Source organism: Engraulis encrasicolus, chromosome 20, assembly GCF_034702125.1.
Source record: "Engraulis encrasicolus isolate BLACKSEA-1 chromosome 20, IST_EnEncr_1.0, whole genome shotgun sequence".
In the NCBI taxonomy this organism is placed as follows: domain Eukaryota; kingdom Metazoa; phylum Chordata; class Actinopteri; order Clupeiformes; family Engraulidae; genus Engraulis; species Engraulis encrasicolus.
In genome coordinates this window covers 6,896,864-6,919,363 of record NC_085876.1, presented here as the reverse complement: position 1 = coordinate 6,919,363, position 22,500 = coordinate 6,896,864, and the positions used below count along the sequence as shown (strand labels likewise).

At 45.8% G+C, this 22,500-nt stretch overlaps 3 protein-coding genes across 5 annotated transcripts in view; 2 read left to right on the top strand and 1 right to left on the bottom strand.

Moving 5' to 3' along the window:
- The window catches only part of kiaa0319l (KIAA0319-like ortholog), a 35,281-nt gene extending 30,679 nt beyond the window's left edge, over positions 1-4,602 (bottom strand). Inside the window, exons 1-5 of one of the 2 annotated variants that reach the window (XM_063185269.1) lie at positions 4,504-4,602; positions 3,977-4,046; positions 3,340-3,885; positions 1,683-1,816; positions 29-342 (exon numbers count right to left, since the gene is read on the bottom strand). In XM_063185269.1, the coding sequence (XP_063041339.1) occupies positions 29-342; positions 1,683-1,794 (426 nt within the window). In that variant the 5' untranslated portion in view covers positions 1,795-1,816; positions 3,340-3,885; positions 3,977-4,046; positions 4,504-4,602. The remainder of the gene's footprint in view (positions 1-28; positions 343-1,682; positions 1,817-3,339; positions 3,886-3,976; positions 4,047-4,503) is intronic. The other variant, XM_063185268.1, reaches the window with a different exon arrangement.
- Positions 4,603-5,009: 407 nt separating this feature from the next.
- On the top strand, positions 5,010-13,850 carry ncdn (neurochondrin). 2 transcript variants are annotated; one of them, XM_063185270.1, is made up of 7 exons: positions 5,010-5,100; positions 5,442-5,654; positions 6,052-7,296; positions 9,318-9,562; positions 10,131-10,346; positions 12,142-12,284; positions 13,216-13,850. In XM_063185270.1, the coding sequence occupies exons 1-7, from the start codon at positions 5,077-5,079 to the stop codon at positions 13,632-13,634; spliced, it is 2,505 nt and encodes an 834-aa protein (XP_063041340.1). In that variant the 5' UTR covers positions 5,010-5,076; the 3' UTR covers positions 13,635-13,850. The 2 variants fall into 2 exon arrangements, with proteins under 2 accessions (XP_063041340.1, XP_063041341.1); XM_063185271.1 differs by having other exon boundaries at positions 5,029-5,100; positions 5,447-5,654.
- A 1,581-nt stretch (positions 13,851-15,431) lies between these two features.
- The window catches only part of tfap2e (transcription factor AP-2 epsilon), an 8,125-nt gene continuing 1,056 nt past the window's right edge, over positions 15,432-22,500 (top strand). The window contains exons 1-6 of the mRNA XM_063184715.1: positions 15,432-15,471; positions 16,296-16,736; positions 17,972-18,026; positions 21,116-21,267; positions 21,652-21,731; positions 22,048-22,166. Coding sequence (XP_063040785.1) covers positions 15,445-15,471; positions 16,296-16,736; positions 17,972-18,026; positions 21,116-21,267; positions 21,652-21,731; positions 22,048-22,166 — 874 coding nt within the window. The 5' untranslated portion in view covers positions 15,432-15,444. The remainder of the gene's footprint in view (positions 15,472-16,295; positions 16,737-17,971; positions 18,027-21,115; positions 21,268-21,651; positions 21,732-22,047; positions 22,167-22,500) is intronic.

Sequence of the window (22,500 nt, the reverse complement as noted above, 5' to 3'; positions counted from 1 at the left end):
TGTGCGCTTATGAGAGTGTTCTTCTCACCTTGGCTGCTTTGGCAGCCCGTCGCGGCCTGCGCTGCCGGTGCCCCGTGGCCTTACTCAGCTGCTGCAAGAGGCCCAGGGACTCGCGGTGCGGCTGGGGCAGCGAGGTGATGGAGCAGCCCCCCCACGGCCTGGAGCAGCTGAGCAGCACGCAGCGGCCCCCCAGGGTCCAGACCGCACTGCAGGCCGGCTCCAGGCAGCAGGACTCCCAGCACTGGGGGCCCCCTCGGCCCACAGCCAGGGGCCTCCAGCCCAGGCCCACCACACTGCTCCAGTGGATACCCAGCACACCACCCGTCACGCGACACATGCTCGCTATACATGATGGAGGGAGAGAGAGAGAGAGAGAGAGAGAGAGAGAGAGAGAGAGAGAGAGAGAGAGAGAGAAGGAGAGAGAAAAGAGAGAAATACAAGGAGACAAAATGAGCACAACAGTTCCAAATTCCATAATAAGCGAAGGCACATTCACTTGACGTATAAAAAAGTAGGGAACCGTCTGGTTTTGGTCAACTGTGTCACTAAAAGCACATACAGTATATGCCATGTCCCCAAGCAACAATGCAGGGGGCTATAAAATGGCCGAAGGGACCAGACAAAAAAGTTTTGGTTCCCGTGAACCCAGTTGACACAACAACAACCACGGGCAGGCCAAGGGCTACTTCACTTTCAGTGACAGCTAGAGGACTGATAACTACGGGTCCCCAGCCGTAACAGTACACCCTCCCCAATGAGTCCATTCTGGCAAAGTCCCCCCGCACGCACGTCTCTGATTGGTTCAAAACCCAAAGACAGTTGGCCAGATCTGCGCCCTCATTGGCTGGAGCAGCAACACAGTGAGAGTCTTTGTGTTGTTCTTTTCCTTTCTTCCGCAGAGTTCCACGAAGAACAACGACAGGACAAGTCGCTGACTGCAACCGGCATTCATGCGCATGTAAATAGCCAGTGCCAGTCACATACATAGCCCACTAACCTACTCATGACTCATGGTGCACAGCAAAACAAAGCCCTTCTACTGTGTCTCCCATTAGAAATTCTATGCCAAAAACACGCCCATTGGTACACATGGTTTTAGGCCTCAGCAGGATAGCATGTGAAGCCATTGCCTCAATGGAAAAACTGTTGTTCATATGTTATCAAACAGTAACAAAACACACTAAACACAGGATTTTTTAAACAAACAGAAGGCACAGCTATTTTGCATCCATTTACAGTAGTATGTACACATACTACATAACACAGTGTGTTGGAGCATTAAGACAAACGTGTGTGTGTGTGTAAGTAACGTGTGATTACTAGGGCCGGATTGACGAACAGGCTAGATATGGCTGCAGCTTGGGCAAAGTGTGGGGAAGCAATCAATCGTTTTAAATCTAGTTAACATACTCATTCCTAGGTTCCCATCAATCAAGCAATCAATCGTTTTAAATCTAGTTAACATACTCATTCCTAGGTTCCCATACCATCTTAACACGGCCCTGTGTGTGTGTGTGTGTGTGTGTGTGTATATGTGTGTGTGTGTGTGTGTGTCAGAAGACTTCAGATCAGAAAAAATGACAAAAACAAGGAAGGTGTGTGTGTGTGTGTGTGTGTGTGTGTGTGTGTGTGTGTGTGTGTGTTTGTTTATAACGTATGTGTGTGTGTGATGTTTTTCTCACCTGAGCCGGGCTGAAGGCCGCAGAGGCTGAGGAACGCCAGCAGCAGAGCCAGATGGCTCCTCAGGAGCCGCAGCACCTTCCACTGGAACGGGTTCCACGAGGAGCAGGCCATGTCTCTCTGTGTCCACACACACCTTCAACATCACAACAGGGGGAGAGATTTATCCCCGAGAACGTAGAATAAACTATTGCAGTTTATTTTAGAAGGCACGTTAGCATTAATTAGATACAATTTAAGAAAGTGTGTAACAGCATGCAACATAATGTAACCGTAACTGTACCATTACCATACGTTTATGGTTAGGTATGTTGATATTTAATGCGCATGTAGTAGCAACACTTAACACAAACTATAACATAGTGATACCGAACCAACCTACAGTATGCATACAGTAGATCAAATGTTAGTAGAAAGCTAATCAACACTTGATTGATATGTGAGGGTATAGGGGACTTAATGAGTGTTTTGATGTCCTCCTTTTGAAAGTTAGGGCATTCTGAGTCTGTAACATCAACAGGATGGCGGTAGCCTACATCTTCATACCATTACATTGTCCAGAGGAAGGTCCATACACACACACACACACACACACACACACACACACACACACACACACACACACACACACACACACACACACACACACACACACACACACACACACACACACACACCAGGGCCAAGAACAAGGGGGAGGATAAGCAGGATAAGACTTTGTTTGAGAGGAAATTAACTTTTATCGTTTATTTACCGTGTCAACTTGGCTGGGCCACAGCTGTCCCCCTGACCTGAAAATGCAGCCACTCCGCCCATTTAAAACTGTAATCCTGACAAACCATTAACACACACCACTGTGCAGCAATTGTCTGCCATATCAAAGCACTTTTCTGTCTGTTGACAGTCACACAAGATTAATCTGTCCCTCCCAAACTAATACCACCGTGCCAAACCCAAATAGACAAACTCACCTGAAATACACCAAAAACATCACATGGAGTTTTGGAATTTACTAAGTATGAAATGTATGATCCTAGAAGCTTTCAATCTTAATTATTCTGTCTTTTGACAGACAAGTGACAGCACAAATTCTTACGTCTTTGACACCAGTCAATGATATAGAGATGGCAGTATTGTTGGGGAACTTAAATGACCTTTTATGAAAGCGCAGCAGTCTAGCACAGACACCTCTCTGTTATGGCTGCCCAGATGCCTGTCCTCCCGGCTAAGTAAACAGTGTTGAGCTGTAGGCCTGTGTTTGCTGTTCACTATGAAGAATTAAGCCTAATGTGATTATGGAGCGATTGGAACTAATACACATCGAGGACCACACTTACGAATAACCAGACTGTCAATGACAAGAGTCAGCGCTAAAATACATGTGTTCTTTGTAGTTAGGCTACCCAATTTAGTTAGTTGTACTACATGGTAACTGTTAGACCTGATATAATTTGTTGAATGAATGAATGAATGAATGAATGAATGAATGAGTAACAATAAGGATAAAATAATGTTTTGAGTAGTCCAAAACCAGAAGACTTCAGATCAGAAAAATGACAAAAACAAGGAAGGAGTCGTTCATTAAAGCGCGTGATGACAGGTCTTGGACCATGATGACAACACATCAGCCAGATGGACTGTTCGCATGTAGGCGCCTACCTCAGGGCTGACAGCCGGAATCATTCATTCCAACGGATCCGCATTCCAAAAGGGCTCTGGCTCCTCCTGAGTCTGCCAGTTAGAACAGGACGCCGGATCAAAAGTGAAAGAAGAAGAAAGCTGGTGAAGGCTTTGGGATGCGTCACACCTGGGTGACTCGGCTCTTCTTATTACACCTGTTGGGCGCCGCTCTACCGCTCGGAAACATGTCACAAGCTCGCCTAAGCACCTGTCGTTAACCATGAGTCCTCCTCGCGCTGGGACACTCGTGACGGTCCTGTCGCGGTGCAGGGCAGGTGTATTTGAGGTCAATAAGGAGGGAAGATTTCAAATCGACCGAATACACAGCCGAGGGTGGAAGGCTTCTCCCTCTCAGCTAGTTTCCTTCCTCTCTCGCCCGGTCCTGGAAATGTAAACAGTTTGTGGTCTGGCCATTTGGGTTGAGGGGATGATTCTCAGAACATCGCAGCTAGCAGCCGTCGTTCCTTCTGCCGACTGTCACCTGAGATCAGCGGTCTTCTAACTACGTCGAGCCCTCCTCTGAACCTAGAAACGATGAGCATAATGTTGTCATTGCTGTGCAGAGTAAAAATAGGCTAAACATTTGATCCCGGAGCTTGAGTAATTAAGGCCCTACTTTTTCCACGTTGCTTCAGGTACAGACTTGGATGGAGTAGATTAGCTTGCATGATTTTGATGTTCGCATTCTGCAAAAAGCGAGGTATTATGTAATGAACCCCATCTTAAACGGGAAAGGGGGCGTTTTTCAGTACAAATGAATTAGAGCTACTGCATTCGATACTGCTGAAAGACTGGGGACCATCTCTACAGCCTGTGCAGGAAATCTTCTTAAATAGCAAGGTCCAGCACATATGCAGACTCCCATATAAAACAAACGACAGCAATGTCACATGAGAGAATATCACGATTATCAGGCATATTTCTAACTCTAACACATACATGTACGTTATATACGAGGATGCAAGGATCACGTTTGGCGTAACAGCTGTTCGCTTAGGTAGAGCTCTAGCTGAAATATCAGCAACACACAAGCTTATACGCACATTGCAACAGCAACATTGTAACAAGCTCGTGGCATCAACGCTTCCGAATGCTTCCGTCTGAGGTGACCGCTGGGTCATTTCGAATGCATTTACGGCTTACCTGCCATGGACCCCATGATGTGCTGTGGTTGAGGTAAAAGACGTTTGGTTTTGCTTGGGATAGCTTACAGTCGTATTTGCGTCCCCAGTGGAGACGTGGGTCATGCAATGGCAAGATTCCACCTTCATTCTCAGGACTGACCAATGAGCGAGCTCACTAATCTTCATTTACTTCCGCCAAGTGCCTTGTGCTAGTACACCGTGTAACCTTTAAAGACTCATACTGTGCATGGCGTTTAACCAGTTTTATTGAATATTTTGATCATTTTAACAATATATTTAGCTTTTGGAATGTCGGATATTGATGTGGCGACGGATCCACGCCACGAGAACATGCGCAATGTCACCATATTTACTAAATGCTACATTCTTAACACGCTCTTTTAAGACATTTATTTTAAGAAACTAATTATGCTAATAATAAGTCAATCTCGCATTTTCTGAAATGTAATTACCTGTATTTTATTGTATTAAAACCTATGTAATTATTCATGTTGTTTCTGTGACGCACTTCCGCCAAATGAAGACTCACTCTTCCGTTCGCGCGACGTTTCATGGTGATGAATGCCCATGAATGACAGCAATCGTCTTTGAAAACGTGAGTATTCTGTCCTTTATTACTGTCAACTGTCACATTACCTCGGCATTTTCATCGCATAAATGCATACAGAATCAAACTTGACCATTGTAATGAACGAACTTAACTGTAGCAACGTTTAATTGGACCCACACATGTGACACGTTGTTAAGTTCTTGCAGGTCCCATCCCAACAAACGTGTGTTTGGTTTTCTTCAACGTTGCTATGTCAATAGGGCTTGGTACAGATAGGAAGAATATGTCCTGTAATGTATTGGATATACATTTACACCTGTCAAGCATTACGTACCATTTGCAGGTTGGTTTTTGAAGTTCACCTTAATGCGTTGTTGTCCTTGCAGGACAGGTCGGTGATGGTGATGATGGATGACCCTGGCAGTTCTAGTATTCCTGGGGCAAACCCAGAAGGTCCTCTGCCAGAAGACTCAGCAACTGAGGAACAGTCAGCTGAACCTGGCGGTCTTAATCACTCACAGAAGGAGGTCCTGGAACGGTGTCTGCACGCGCTGGCTCATGCCAAGAATGACAGCCACACGTTGGCCGCACTTCTGCTGGTAAAGCTGCCTAACTATAGCCAAATATCAAAATCAAATGTATTATCCTATCACTGTTAAGCCCTCTTTTATGAACTATTGCACAACAAACAGCTGTAACATTGAAGTGTAATGATCATAGATGTATTGCAATATCATATGAGTGGTATTATTGAGGAGGTACAGGTATATTAAGCAAGAATTTATCAAGAGGAAAAAAAACAAAAGAGTATTTGCAGCTTCTTATAAGAACTAGAGTATATATAATGCAGTAACTCAAGGGTATTCAAGTCACAGAGTGCCAGTTTATCAAATCCTCACAGTAAAAGGGCCGAACATAATATTATATAAATTGCGCCTATTGCGCGACGCTAAAATACACTAAATAAACAAAATGTCTTGTCCTCCATTCCTGTAGATCACCCGCGTGTGCCCGGCGAACCAGCTGGACCGCGCGACCCTGCACCACATCTTCGAGGCCGTGGGCCTCAACCTGCCCGCCCGCCTCCTGGTGACTGCCGTGAGGGGGGACGCCAGCTCCGGCCTGCCCCCCGAGGAGCTCCTCTCTCTGGGCACGGCGCTGCTGGCCGCCCAGAGCACCGACCCGGACATGGCCCAGCACCCGCAGATGCTCAGCACCCTGCCCATGCTCCTCGGCCTGGTGTCGGTTGGACCCACCTGGACACCCACCACCACCACAACCACTACCAGCCCCCAGCAGCGAACGCCCACCTCCCACGCTGATGACCATGGAGAAGCGGGCTCACAGTCGCTACCTACAGAACCGGAGGCCAGGTGCGACGGCGACTCTCGTCCGGCCACATCAGCGAGCGCCTCTGACGAATCAGGTGGTGAGGGCACGCCCCCTGAGCTGACGGCCGTGCTCGACGAGGCGACCGCGTCGGACTGCTATCAGGTGCTGGAAGCGCTGTCTGCGGTGTCGGGCGGCCCAGAGAGGCTGTTTTCGCGCGGGGCAGTTCCGGCGCTGTGCCGGGCTCTACAGCAGAAGCAGACCCTGAGCACGAAGAGGGGGCGGCCCCTGCTGGGACTTCTGCTGTCCCGGCTCGGTCCACAGGCTTGGCAGAAGCACCCGGAACACCTGAGAGGAACGCTGGAGGAGCTGTGCCAAGAATTCTCCCACACCAAAGACAAAGAGAAGAAACAGCCGCAGCGGATACTGGAGCTGTGCTCAGAGCTGCCGCAGTTCCTACCCCCGCCAGAGGGGGCGTTGGAGAGCACCGAACTGAAGAGGCTGGTGGGTGAGCTGTGGACTGTCTTGAGGCCACTGGTGCAGTCCAAACTGGGCACCAAGCAGCTGGGCCCAGTGCTGGCGCTCGCCTCCTGCCTGCTGGACCTCTGTGGCTGGGACTGTGTTGGACCTCCCCGGTTCTGCTGCCTGCTGGTGAACCGGGCCTGCGTGGAGGTGCGCATGGGCCTTGAGGAGCCGCCCGGCACCGAGCTGTCCGCAGACCTGCAGCACTGGCTCACGGCCTGCTACCGCATCATGGAGGCGGCCATGGAGCAGGCCTGCAGCCAGGGCCTGGATTACAGCAGCACTGCCCAGACGCAGGGCTCCATCTCGGGGATTAGCCTGCAGCAGAGCAGGCAGGTGCTGGGCGTCCTGGAGGAAGCCGTCTCCGCCGTCATCTATTACTTGCAGCAGGTAATGTCTTGGATAATATGACATGTCAAACTCATGCATTACATATAGGATCACAAAAACAATACCATCGAATTGACTCGTAGATGAGCACAGGCCAGGGTTGCACAATTAGTTTATTACCTCCGCCAAGGAGGTTATGTGATCGCCTGGGACCGTGTGTTCGCTGTGTGTGTTCGTGTGTGTATTCCACAACCTGCCACAAGGTGCCCGCGGTGAGCACTGAGCACCAGCGAATATTCCACACGGGTTGCCTGTGCCATTCTCGGCAGATCGTTTAGGTTCGCAATGCTGTCGAAGTAGCCTAATTACTAGGCAAAACATATGGAATCTTTCACTGTGTGACTGTAAATTCACAATACTGGTCAAATTCATTACACCCCATTCGCTACTGTGTTAGTTCGTAATGCTGGTCAAATTCATCACATCCCCTTCGCTACACTTAATGTTGCGAGATGGACAGGGACACCCCGACAGCATGCATAATGCCCTCACCGGCGAATATTCCACACGGTGCGCCATTCTTAGAACAGGGAGGGATCTGTGCCATGGGACTCTCTCCTTTGCCGCCGGCTCCACTACCCAAGTGCATTTCACCTAAAAAGTTGCTCATCAGTAGGCAACCTATAGGCTACCCTCATTGTTGAAGTTAAAAAAAAAACAATCCTGTCAAATTAATCACTGATGCCAAAAATATGTGCGAAGTGTAAGTTCACAATGCTGTTGCGCAGATCGGGTTGACAATGCTGTCGAATTAATTAGGCTACCCTTTCCAAAATATGGAATTTGTGACTGTGTAAGTTCACAATGCTGGTTAAATTCATTAGCCTACACCACCTTCGCTACATTTTAAGTCTGTTAACCCCAAGTTGTTTCCGAGATGGACAGGCACCAGACAGTCCGACAGCATGATGCCCGTGGACAGATTAACAACGGTGAATTACTTTTTATGAGGAATGCGGGGAAGGAAATGCCCCTTCAGCCGACAGCGCCAAGTGGCCCATAGGATGCCTATATCCTCGTAGGCAAAAAATAGGCCTTACAGTTCTGTGGTTGTAGTAGTTGACAGTAACTTCCTCAACTTTCCCTTCTTAGCAATTAAAAGTCAGACAAAACAAAACGCACACGTGCATAAGCCTATGCCTATCAATAACAATGACGTGCTGTAATTCCACTTAACTGCTCTTCAAAGTGTGAGTTAATATGGCTGTGACATTTTAAATGGTAATAAAGGCATGCAATAATCAAAAATGTTTAACAATGTAACCAATATGTAGCAACTTCTGACCTTCAATAAGTGCATTATGGCACAGTGCACAGTAGGCCTAGGCCAAGTTCACAATATAGCATGACCAAGCACTTTGCCAATACCACAATCAGGTGAACTAAACAGACCACAGTTAATCAAGGACATGGTAGGCCTAATTATAAAAAAGATATAATTTGGTTACAACTTGCCTGTTTAATCCTCTGAACACACTAATGGTAGGCCTATGTAGGCTATAAACCTGCATAAATGGCACCATATCATGACACAAATCCTATGTGTGTAAAAACAAACTGAACTACCTTGGCGGAGGTCTGCACACTCTGGGTGCATTTGTAGTTTCAATTGAAATGCTTTGCCACCAGGTTATAACACAGTGACCGTGCTTAGTCTTGTCATATCTAGTGATTTTCCATATACTGTACATGCCATTTGGTGACGGGCAGTAAAGCATAGGCTACCCATCAGTAAAGTTAGATCAAATTTACTGGAGATGCTTCTCTAGCCCTTGGTATTCTGACCTATTAGAAGTGGTTCCATGTACAAAGAACACGGAAGTGAATTCTGTTTCTAAAAAATTGCCAAATGGGAAAAATGCGGTAACTTTTCTGTCCGAAAAATAACCAGCATAATCGGTCTAGCCCTATAAGTGGTGTAGCCTCACTGTAGTCCCTCAGAGATGGAAAATAGCTGTAAAACATTAACCAGACATTCTGTCTGTGAGCGTCTTACCTAATGCTGTTTTTCTTTCCATTAGGTTGACCCTAATTGCTATGGCGACCCCTTCGTCTTCGCCACGTTCCGCTGCCTGTGTGCCTGGCTGGCAGAGGAGACTTCCTGTCTGAAAGAGGAAGTGACATCGCTGCTGCCTTTCCTGATTGGCTACTGCCGGGATCACCTGCAGAGGGGCGGTGACGTGAAGGACCTGACGGCCTGCATGGCGGACATGTCCATGAGCAAGGGGTCACGGGAGGACAGATGGACTGGAGAACACGCTCTCAGGTAAAGGTCACGACCTTCGACTTTCACCCTTGACCTTTTCAATATTGTCACTTGATTTCGAATAGAACTCCAGCTTGTAATTTGAATCACATTAGCACTTCTCAGGCCGGCCAGAGCTTCAAAGTGCTTATTGGTGAATGATCTGCCTTCATACCGTTTGTTAATTTTTTTAAGTCTAGTTTTTAGTCTAGTTTGTCATCACGGTTTGCTTCGATAGGCAGAGGAATCATAAGTGCCAATTTCAGTCTGTGTACGTAACTGGGATTGATGGATTCTGAACATTATCTGCACTGGCATGGGACCTCCTCAAATGACGTCTGTAATCTGCTCTGGTTGACACTCATCTAGCTGATGTGAATTGCGTGTGTAGTCCACATTTGCGCGAGGGTGTTTACTCACTGGGTAGAGCATGGAAGTGGCATGTTTTTCTTTTCGGAAGTTGATATTTCTGTCCATGTTTGTTTCCATGCATTTACCTCAGCCTCTCTGACCTAGCGAATTTCGTCTTGGTTTTGCGGAAAGCTGTGTCGTTGAAAACATGCCTAATTCTACTTCCTGTCCTCTGCAGGTATCTACTACCTGCCCTGTGCCACCTGACAGCGGAGGAGGGCCCTCGCCGGGTGCTGCTGTCACTAGACACGCTCTCTCTGATGATTGGCTTCCTGAAGAGCGGGTGGGAGGAGCTTCAGAAGAGGGAGGGGAAGGCCCAGAGACGAGAGCCCGCGCTGGAGACTGCCTGCTCCGCCCTACTGAACATCGCCGTGACCGAGCCGGACAGAGTCAGGTACTCACTGCCACACACAATTAGTACACACACACACACACACACACACACACACACGTCACCAAGTCTGAGAAAATCATGTAGTTTTGCTGCACATGTGTAGGGTCACACAGACAACTGACCCTGATCTTGAGACGGCCTGCTCGACTGTACTCTACTCCAGTGGTTATCAACTGGAATAGTCTTGGGACCCACCATTTTCCACTCTCATTCGGTCGCGACCCAATTTTTTTAGCGTTCAAGTCAATTCAATGCAATTCTCAAAATGTAACCAAGACTTGAATGACTGGTTGCACGATATCTATCTCGCATAAACATTCAGATTGTATCTATGACGACAGATGACACGGAGTTCACTAGCCTATCAACATGAAAGTTGTAAATTGTTGCTGGTTGTTGGATTTTTTTTTTTTTTTAGAATTAAGGTTTTTTTTACACCAAGGCTCCGCGACCCACCCATGACCTCTTCGCGACCCACTTTTGGGTCGCGACCCACCAGTTGAGAAACACTGCTCTACTCAGTATCACGTTCACTGAGCTATAGAAAGTCAGATGGTGACAGTGTGAAAGCGATTATACACAGGGCAACAATGTTTTTGGGCAGTGACTCCATAAGATGTTATTTGGACTGTTTATCATTGTGACATTTTTATCATGACAACTTGGATCAGCAGCAGAATTTAAAAAAAAAAAAAAAAAAAATCATTCCATCAGAAAATTCAGAGCCAATCATGTTGCTGCCTGGGAACATTGCTGGAAAGAGTTGCCCGGTTTTAACACGCATGCAGGAACACACACATGAACTCGACTGGCCTGCACAGAATCCTAACCTGAACTCAATAGAACACATTTGGGATGAATTAGAGCGGCAACTGAGAACCAACCAGACCTTCTCAACCAACATCCTGTACTACAAAGCTGGTTTCTGGTTTATTGGGGTAACTTCAAGAGTAACTTGGTCATGTGTGTAACTTCCCGATTAACCCATACTACAAAAGGTGGATATGTTTGACGCGGTATGCTGCCATGACAATTTACTCTACATCTCAAACCTGGCATTGGCCGTTTATGTTCTTGGTTAAAATGGGGTGTTCTTTTGAGTTCAGGTTAGGACTCTGTGTAGGCCAGTCGAGTTCATGTGTGTGTCTAACAATGTATTTCGAGATTTCAGCCAGAGATTATTGGCAGGTTAGAGAATGCTTTTGATAATGTAGTGTGTATATCTACATACTCATTCACATGGCCCGGCTAGTGAGATGGTCGTATCTGAGTCAAATGCACACAATGAAATGCACGGACATGTTGCATTGTGCGTGATCATGCCAGTACATAAAATACCATCAGACCTGCTCAAAACAGTCTGGAATGCACACTCCTCACACTATCATATGCACACTCTGATAACCCAAACGACACGTGGAAATATTCCTGCTTTACCAAATTGCACATCTTTCTTCAATGTAGTCGTCCATTTTGGAGAGCCATTAAAAAGATCATATAGTGTACATTTTCAGTTCAAACAGGCGTGTGTGTGGTTGTGTTTTTGCCATGCCAATGTGTTTTTGCAGGGGTTTCTGTGTTTGTGTGAGGCGTACAGGAATAGCATGGCCTTAGACTTCAGTATTCAGGAGTCCAGAACATGGAAAGAGTCTGCTGGTTCTCCCTGCGTGATAAAAAACCCATGATTCTTTTTGGGAATGTCCGGTATTTCACTGAGTCAGATAACAAGAATTGTTGTTTCCGTGGAAGAACAAGAGGGTTTAATGAAGTGTTTTTGCTCTCCCGTCACATTCAGGAAGGACTCGTCATTCTCAGAGCTGCAGAAGCTTCTGTGCGACTCGCTTCCTGTTCTCCTGCACAAGCCCCGCCTACTGGTGCTCTCAGCTAATCTCTGCACGCTTGGCCTCATGATGGCCAGGACAAAGACCACACCCACTGGTAAGTCGAGAGTTAAGTTTGTTTGCAACTGTAACTTCTTTTTTTGTTGTTTGAGTAATTTTCCCTCGTCAGACATAATGTCTTTCAAGCTACAAGAAGTCTAGTTGTCCAAGTAGCCTCATAATCCTTAATGATCTGCCTGTAGAACGCTGTTGAAAAGTCTTTACCACCATGATACTACACTACTACATTACATAGGGCCTTCAGTAATGCATTACTACTTGGTCATTGCCATTCTGGTAACAGTAAATATATTACAGAGGCTATGACCATGGCCATAAGATGACCTGAATGAATGAGAATTTTGGTACACACAAGTCTGTGCTGTAGATGTGGAATGGTTGGGAAGAAAAGATCCACATAGTTTCATACTGACTTGCATGCAGACTGATAAAATGACAATTCCACCAACCCGCCTTTTTCTCTCTAGTTCAGTGGTTTTCAACCTTTTTTGAACAAACGCCCCCTTGACCTCATCAAAATCCTGCCAATGCCCCCCAATGACCTCATCAAAATGGCAACTTAGCACCGTGGGGGCTGTAGAGCCCCCATTGAGAAACGGTATTATAATTTATAACCCCACCATTTGCCTATAGTCACAATTAGCGTAGTAGGATACAGCCGCTGTAAGGCAATTTATGATGAAAGGGAAATGCAGGATGGTGAATACTGCATGCTGCATACTCTGTGCCATTAATTGCATGTATGGCCAATGTGTGGCTGGAAAGAGAACGGTTTCAGCTATGGTTGTCTTGTGTAAACAATGACGGAAATGTCAAATGTTTCTTTCTGCCACAATGACTTTGTGTATGACTTGCTAGATTTCACCATGATTACAACACAGGATTACAAAGTACGTGTATTTGTTACGCCACCCTTTGTGTTGCCTCAGTACAACATTTGTATTGTGTGTTTCCTGCCCTTTAACCAGACATCACTGACCCAGGGGAGAAGCGCTTCTTCAACGCTGCCCTCCGGTTCCTGCTGGGTGCCCTGGGTCCTGCGCAGGATGCCCTCCCAGGATCGGTGGCCTTCGCCTGGGCAGAGAGCTGGGACGAGGTGGGGGAGCTGTGGAGACTTAGCCTGCAGGCCCTGAGTGCATGCCTCAGGGCTCGGCCGGGACTGACGGTGCTCGCGAGGGAACAGAGCTGGTTGGCCAACGTCCTGGCTCAGCTTGGTAACAAAGGGGCCCGAGCTGATGCACCCACACTGGAGGCCCTGCAGGAGGCGCTGTGTGCCCTGGCTCAGACGTGTCCGACCTGCAGGGAAGAGATCAGAGAGGAACTGGGCAAGGGGCCGGCCACTCAACTGAAGGAGATGAGCCAGCTTAGACAGGTCTTGTCTCGGTGAACGATGATGCATTGCAGCATTTACAGACTGACATGCAAGATAAAAGACTCACTCCCTTGAACAGAACTGCTAATGTGTGCCTACACAGACACACACACCCATTCGGATTTAAAATGTACATTGCTATTTTGTCCAGTCAGTATTTGCCCACGGAAAATTACTTTGGTCTTTGTTATATATGTTGTCTGAAAGAATAAATAGCACTTCTATATTGCTTATGGAATTGTTTTTATTGCTCTTTTGAGGTCGAGTGTTGAGGACTACCATGTACCTAACCTAGCCATGCTGCTTAGTCTGCCTAGCCATGCTGCCTAGTCAGCAAAATGGAGCACTGCCACTAGATGACCACAGCGTGGCGCTGATTCCTAATATAAAGGCTGACGCAGACCGTACAGCAGTAAGCTGTTAGACCGGATTTAATTTGTGAAATTAATTTACTATCTGTTAAGAAAACGGACGATATTTGAGGATTAGTTGGCATGGGAAATGTTTAACTATACAAATAACCAAAACAAATATTTCGGCTGCAAAAAACCAGACCTATTAGTTGAAAATTAAATAAAAATGGGAATACACTTGGCAGCCCAAAAAGAGCAGCTGCTCTGCTTGGAGATTTTACTTACTGCCACTTTTAAGTTTACATTTTGCTGATTTCCTGCTCAAAGATAGATGTAATAGTAAATTACAATTTGTTTAAAATTGAGGCTCCCTTTCAGTGTAACATGCAACAGCCCATTTTACAGACTGCTGTCAAGTTGAAATGAATACCCTTCACTTCATACTGGACCTCTCTTGCACAACCCCATACCTACTGAAAGGTCAACTAGAAAGACGGATGCTGACTACAGAAGGCAACGAACCCACTTAAACCTCAACAACTACTATAACCATCAATGTTTGCCCACACCATTCATTAAATCAAACACTGCCTCTCAGCCCTCTCCTCATCTGCATCTTTTGTGGACACAAAACACAACCACCCCCCTCCGTTGTTTAGTTTGCTTCTCCACCTGCCCTCACCCCACCCCGCAACGCAACGCATCCCAGCCCCTGCATGTGTCTGAGTTCTGAACAAAACTCGTCAGGGCTCTTTAACTTAGCTACTCAGTCATTGTTACTTCTGGGCGCAACACCAACGCACCGCTCTCCATCAATCTCATCTGCGGAAGATCACAGACAGGCAGACACACACACTCACGACTGAACTGAGAAACCATGCTGTGGAAATCACGCAACAAAACCGAGCCGTACGGCCTGCAGGTAACTTTCAAAAGGTTTTAAGATATTTTTTTTGACAAAAACATACAAAGATTGTATGCATTTTGGAAACTGTAAATCTGTCTTCAGAGGTTTTGGGATTTGTTTTATTTGCCTAGATTTTTAAGTGTCAGCAATGTGTGAAAATGTGAATCGATTTCTCCACTTATACATTCTCAAAACTTGCCTTACCCATCTGGGAGATGCATACGTGTGCTTTGGGTGAAAATGAATGAAAGAATATCTCTTTAAACTGCCAGCCCAAGACCCCTCCCCCGGCCAGGGCGACTGGTGCAAAAACTATAAGTAGCGCGCGCATGGAGAGGCACGAGGACGCATGATATATTCCTACTGGCTTTGTCAGCACACGTTTACCACCGGCGCACGAACAAGACAACAAAGTGACACAGACTGAGAATCTAATGGACTCAATAGGCAGATGAGCGCGCGAGGACATTTATAGGTTATTAGGTTATTTATTAGCCCAACTCGCCGAGACTTTAACGCACGCGCGGGATATCCAAATTTTGGGACTGTTCCATTTCTGTTCCAGATGTTGGTCCACACTTACTCCGCGATGGTGAGTCTAGTCAGTTGGTGTCATGTCGTATATTGGATGTGTTTTCGCTGCTCAACTTAAGTTAAGACAGCTCCAACGATTTTTCTGTCATGTCTTGGGCACGAGCAATTAGGCAATTAAGTGCACGCTCCAAATGCCTGTCGAATTCCCGTGAAGTGTCAGAAGAAAGAACTAACAAATAGCCTACTTAATAGCAACAATGAAATTGTTCATACCTCGTTGGTAATAGTTATTTAACTCATTGTAGAAACAACTTTAAAGTAAGAGTATTGAAATAAGATTGAAAAAATATAACCTTAAATGTCCATTAAATGCCCACAATGTGATTTTATTAGATCTGAGCGTGTAACTTTATTTGCCAAATCCAGCCATCATGATTTTTTTCTAGCACAATTAGGTAATGTGTGGTGTTAACTTCTACACTGTCTGATTGATTTCAATGACCTAGCTTTAGAAAATCGAAGTGGTTCCGCGATGAAAAAAAACTATTGAATGGGAGACCGTTTGAAAAAAGTTGAATTGCATTCCCGCATTGTGCTGCATAGCCTAAATGTGGAATATAGGCTATTCAAATGTTAAAATTCAACAAGAACCGAATTCATATTTAGACTTTACATTAAGTCACTCAATGGGAACCACTCAAATCACTCAAATTATACTGAGGAGCATTTGGTTTAAGACATCCCACCAAATCTGGCGCAGAGAGATTTTTCCTATTCTTAAAGTTCAATTGAATGTCGTAATTTTACTGGATTTGTGTGTGTGGATAACTATGATGATGCTGCATGCTGCTCATTCTCATCGGCAATTGTTTTTACGCACAGGAGCGCGCGGACGGGCTCACCGGTTCCTCGCCAAGCGGCCGCCTCTCTCAGCTGTCTTCCCTCAATCAGGCCGCCTACTCCACGGCACCCCCGTTGTGTCACACCCCCGCATCCGACTTCCAACCGCCGTACTTCCCACCTCCATATCCACAGTCCTCGCTGTCCTTCTCACAGAGCCAGGAGTCGTCGTATCCGCACCTCCCCGAGCCCTACAACTCCATCAGCTCGCTTCACCAGCAACAGGCCGTGTGGCACTCGCAGCGGTCACGGTCAGAGGAGAACGCCCTGCTGTCGCAGTCCCAACGTGCACTGAGCCTCGACCATCGGCGGGAGTACCCAGGGGTCCCGCGGCTGCTCCATGGACTGGGCGAGGGCGCGGCGGCACTGGGGGAGAGTCCTCTCGGGATGCACGCAGGGCACCACGGGCTGGAAGAGATGCAGGTGCGTGTTCTGGTCACAAGTGGCCTGCTATGGACCCATTGGACAAGTGCGTAAAGAGAGCGTGCGTAAAAGGGTCAAATAAAACCCCCAAATGAATTGGATGTCTCCACGAAAGGTGTTTCCACCTGTCCTGGGTGAAATGTTACAGTTTAGGTATACGGAACTTACCAGATTCATATTTTACAGACATAATTTAAAAAATAAACAAATATAGAATAAGTAAATACATTTAAGGTTATTAATATAAGGTTTATGATTAGTTTTCCCCGTCGCAGCTGGTAAAGTCTCGGCAAAATATTTATTTACGCAAGTAGCCTAGTCATCTTCGTTTAATAACAAGTTGCTGGAAAAGTTTCACGTTATTACACCACAGGGATATTCGATACTATATTGCTTAAGCATTTATTTCAGAATTTTGTTCAAATCTTTCTATGAAGTATTATTTATTGTTATTATAAACATTGACCTGTATTTGTCACACTGCTGACATTTTTTTTAATGGACTGTCTTGGATCAACATCCTTTGCCTTGTTCACAAGTAACCTGTCGCCCTAATCTGTGAAAGTGTCAAGCCGTTTGTCTATCGAGCAGGTGCAGAGCTAAATATGTTGTTTCATACATGATGTTGAATTTCATATGGGTGGTGCCTGCAATATGTCTGTAAATACGATGTTCTTAATCTAAATGCTAAGGAAATGATTATTAGATTTAGGTAATGACATTAAGTTTATTATGTAAGCATATGTAGCCTACTGAAATTCTGCATACGTTTTTCCTTTTTTTTTAAAAAAATATTTTTTTTTGGCACTCAAACGCAGAACCAAAAGCATGTGCTGATCCGTAGACCTAGTTTATAGAGAGAATGACGAAATAAAATTCCCTTCCTATCACCTGAACCAGCAGCGCTCTTGCTATACTGAATGACAATGGATTTCTGCATTTCTGCAACATCGGTAGGCTATTGAACGTGTGTTGGATAGATTAAGAATAAAGAAAGGATATTCCACTACAAAATGTACAATTTCTGGAGTAAGAAGGAAGTTAATTCCCCCCAAATCCACCAGCATTTCTCACTTCAAAGATTTACAGATGCGCATAGGCAAAACTCACTTTTGATAGACTATGAAACAGCAGTACACGTTTTCAAACGCGTAATCTCTTCCACGTGCAATTCTCTTGCGGCTTACACATCTCTTGTACACTTACGTTTTTAACAAAATTCTGTTTTTACACAGGCAATGGAGGAAGCATCGGCACTTGGCGTTTTGGACCATTCTGTCATAAAGAAAGGTAAGATCAGGCAGCTAATAAAACACATATTCAGCCATTCACGAAGTTGACAGAACATACACACACACACACACACACACACACACACACACACACACACACACACACACACACACACACACACACACACACACACACACACACACACACACACACTCAAACACACTGCATGGCGGTGCACATACACAGAGAGAGAGAGAGAGAGAGAGAGAGAGAGAGAGAGAGAGAGAGAGAGAGAGAGAGAGAGAGAGAGATGCATAGTGGGGACAGCATAAATAATTCCATTTTGGTGTTTCATTTGAAGTACAGAGATCTGGCACTGCTCTGCTGCAGTCTAGCCCTAAGGCCAGCTGTTTAATGGACAAGTCATATGAGGGGTGGAGGGGGGTGAGGAAGAGGAGGAGGAGGAGGAGGAGGGGGGGGGGGGTCCTCTACCCGTCTTCTTAGGGTGCTTGGGGGGTAATGGGGGAGGAGGGGTTGTGATGGTGTGGTGATGGGGGTACAAATCACAGTCTGATCAGTCCTGCTGAAATACCCCGAAAAAGAAAAAGAAAAAGAATCTTTCCACCAAGGACGGAAGACCAAAAGGAAGGATTCGGAAGCATAGCGACTTTTCAAATTCAACGTGTCAGGCTACAGTATAAACACATCGTCTGTGCTTTTACTTAACTGCATGCACTTGTGTCTGTATGGATAGACTGTGAAGCCGCCTTGATAGTTGTTTTTTATGAAGGATCATTAATGGACTGTGTTTTTTAAGCATCCTTGATACCGTTCTTATGAAGCATCCTTGATACAGTGTTAATTAAACCTCCTTGCTACAGTGCTTGTAAAGCAGCCTTGATGCTTATGGAGGAGCCGTATGAAGCAGCATTGCCACAGTACTGTATAGGACGGGCTGACTGTGTGTGTGCTGCTCTGGGTACCATTGCAAGGAGAGCAGAGCAGAATGCGTTAATTAGAGAAGCTTTCTCTCAGCCACAGGGATTTACAGGGAGAACAATCCAAAGCCCACAAGAATAACCAGATCTGCGGAGGGAGAGAGAGGGAGAGGAGGGAGGGAGGGAGGGAGGGAGGGAGGGAGAGGGGGGCAAAGAGGGCTGTGAATGGGCTCACTGCAGAGTCAATAGATACTGTGTGAGTGTGTTTCTGCATGCATTGTGTGTGTGTGTGTGTGCGTGTGCGTGTGTGTGTGTTTCTGCACAGTGGGGCATCGCTAAGAGCTATACACCGCCCACGGAGAAACAAGCATCACACACACACACACACACACACACACACACACACACACACACACACACACACACACACATACACACACACACACACACACACAGTTAAGTAAGTAAGTATGGATGACAGAGATACAGTAATACAGTTATGAACACACATGTGCAAATACTTGCAGATTCTATTCAACCCTGAGCTGAGCAGAGCAGAGGGAAGAGAGATATGGAGAGTTGGAAGGGTTACACACACAGGGACGCAGAAAAAAAACACAAGCACACACATTCATATGTAATGACACACACCTGTATGCAGCATGCACACACATAAAAACATGCATGATGCATGACGTACGTACACACACACGCGTGTGCGCAAACACGACACACACATTGACACACGCTCACACTCACTGTACATACACTTACACACACACACACACACGCACACACATACACACACAAATACGACACCTTTATACACGCACATTGACACTCACTTACACTCACCACAACCACACACACACACACACACACACACACACACACACACACACACACACACACACACACACACACACACACACACACACACACACAATCATAGAATTCCCCTGAATGGTTCTCCCACACACTCAGTCAGTGGGTCCGTGCTGTGGGGATGTGTGTGATGATTTGGCAGCCCGGCGTGGAGGAGAGCGGCTTTAAAGGAGGCTGATTAGCGTCCTAAAGGATGATGAAACAAAGACGCCACAGATCAAATTACCACTCAAAGACACTCTTTAAAAATAAAAAAAATCCAATGTCAACGCAGATTACTATTAGGTCCTGAATGGGCACCTTATATCTCAATCGTTTCCCTCATCATCAAAGACTTGGCTTCAGTCCTGGAAATATCTCTCTCAGGGCTGATGCACGTGCTGATGTCACAGGCAATTTCAGACACATGCTTTTCACACACACAGACACCTGTATGTATGCAAGCACACGTATACACACATAAATGGATTCAGGCAAATATGCACTCACTCACATTATTTTGTGCTCTCTCTCTCCCTCTCTTGCTCTCCCTCTCTCACATACACACTACATAATGAATAGTTCTCACTGTACTTACTGTACATGTGTACCGTGATGATAAAAGCCGTTCTTCTACACACACACAGACACACACGCGCGCGCACACGCACACACACACACACACACACACACACACACACACACACACACACACACACACACACACACACACACACACACACAGCAATACTAAAGGATTCTCAGTGAATGTTTTCCCAAATGCAAATCAGCTGGTCTGGATTCATTCCAAGCTGTAAGAACTGGAATGAAATGGAATTAAAACGTGAATGTCTGACTGACTGCACTGTGTATGTTTACATGGATTGGTTAGTGACATATCGCCATTCTACGGCATCATTAGAGAAACTGTGAAAGTACTCTTTTGGTTTAGACAGAATAGACGATGTCTTCATTTACGGACCCATAAGTGCACCACGTTTAAAGGTGTGCATTAACACAGCTCATGAAAGCGAAAGTGAAAGCTCATGCAGCATGATAAATGGCAACAATTTTCCATTTCATGATCATTCATGTTAAGTACTACCCTTCCCTTCACAGCCATTTTCTTTACTGACAAAGACACCCTCATCCTCCTCCTTCCCCCTCCCCGCCTCTCTCTTCCTTGCCAATTCCATCTAAGCTGAATGTAAGGTCATGATACAGCCCAATATATTCATTTAACCTTTATCTCTCTCTTTTCTCGTCCTCCCTTCCCACCCCCCTCTCTCTCTCTCTCTTTTTCTGTCTCTCTCTCTCTCTCTCTCTTCCTCTTGCTCTCTCCAGTACCCATCCCTTCTAAGCTGAACGGCCACACGTTGTCGGCCCTGGCCCTGGGCAAGGATGGTCTGTCTCTGGGTGGGGTCTCCAACCCGGTCGAGGTCTTCTGCACCGTGCCCGGCCGCCTGTCACTACTCAGCTCCACCTCCAAGTACAAGGTATATGATATGACATGACATGACATGACATGACATGATAAGACAAGACAAACACAGTAAGAAATGCAGGGATGCAGTACTCAGGGAACACAATCTAGAAGATTTTACACAGATTCTTTAAGTGTTGAATTAACACTGCATTTTTCACTGTGTACAGTGGGTTTTTGCTACTGTTAAAAACTGTTAAAGCACTTTCAGCTGTATGATTACAGTATGTATGAACTGTGCAATACAGATATCGTCATAATTATTTTTAGTTTTGTGATTAATATTCCTATAAAACAGCAGCATGCTTGTATGAAATTTGTTAAACAAAGACATTTATTTATCATCATAATAACAGTAAATATAATAACTATAATTGTTTTTGTTGCTCATATCAAGGTGACTGTGGGGGAGGTGCAGAGGCGTTTGGCCCCGCCCGAGTGCCTCAACGCATCACTACTGGGAGGAGTCTTGCGCAGGTGAGCCAAATGCTTAAATACTGCACTACAAACCGACAATGTGGCAGTCTCAAATATCCAATATGCTCCGGGTTAAATATCATGCTCAAGTAGTCAAGTTCAGACTGGGCTTTAGTTTACTCACACAACTAAAAGGTGCCAGACATTAATAAAGCTGTGAAAATTGAAGCAAATATGTCTGTTCACTTAAAACCACTTTGTGTTGTTTTTTTAAAATGCCAAGCTTTCAGTGTCATAGACAAATGTCAGAATTTCCCATCTGTAAGTGTTTTGAGAGTGTGTACAGCTGTTAAGTGGCTATTCCTCTGGTCCTCAGGGCCAAATCCAAGAATGGCGGGCGCTGCCTGAGGGAACGGCTGGAGAAGATCGGCCTAAACCTGCCAGCCGGCCGACGCAAAGCAGCTAACGTCACCCTCCTCACATCACTCGTGGAGGGTAAGTGAGGGGACATGCGCTCGCACACAGACACATGGACACACACAAGCAGAGCCAGATTAACCAATAGGCAGCCAAGGCCTATAGCTCCACCAAAATATGCCTTCTTTTAGGTGCACCCAACAGTCAGTTCTGCCATGGCACAGGCAGAATTAACCCGGTGTCTCGGTTAGCCCCCCCAAATGTGTAAAACCGCTGCTGCACACAAGCACATACTAGGCTGCTGATTGAAAGGCCGTTTCTAAGGCATTATTGTATACTGCAAAATGTAGTAAATTAATATTATTAATAATATTATTAATTATGTAGTATATTAATTGAGAATTGAAATTAC

Coding starts and splice junctions, on each gene's coding strand:
- ncdn (XM_063185270.1), top strand. CDS start 5,077: ATGACAGCAATCGTCTTTGAAAAC. Junction 5,101..5,441: donor CAGCAATCGTCTTTGAAAAC/GTGAGTATTCTG, acceptor TTGTCCTTGCAG/GACAGGTCGGTGATGGTGAT. Junction 9,563..10,130: donor ACTGGAGAACACGCTCTCAG/GTAAAGGTCACG, acceptor TGTCCTCTGCAG/GTATCTACTACCTGCCCTGT.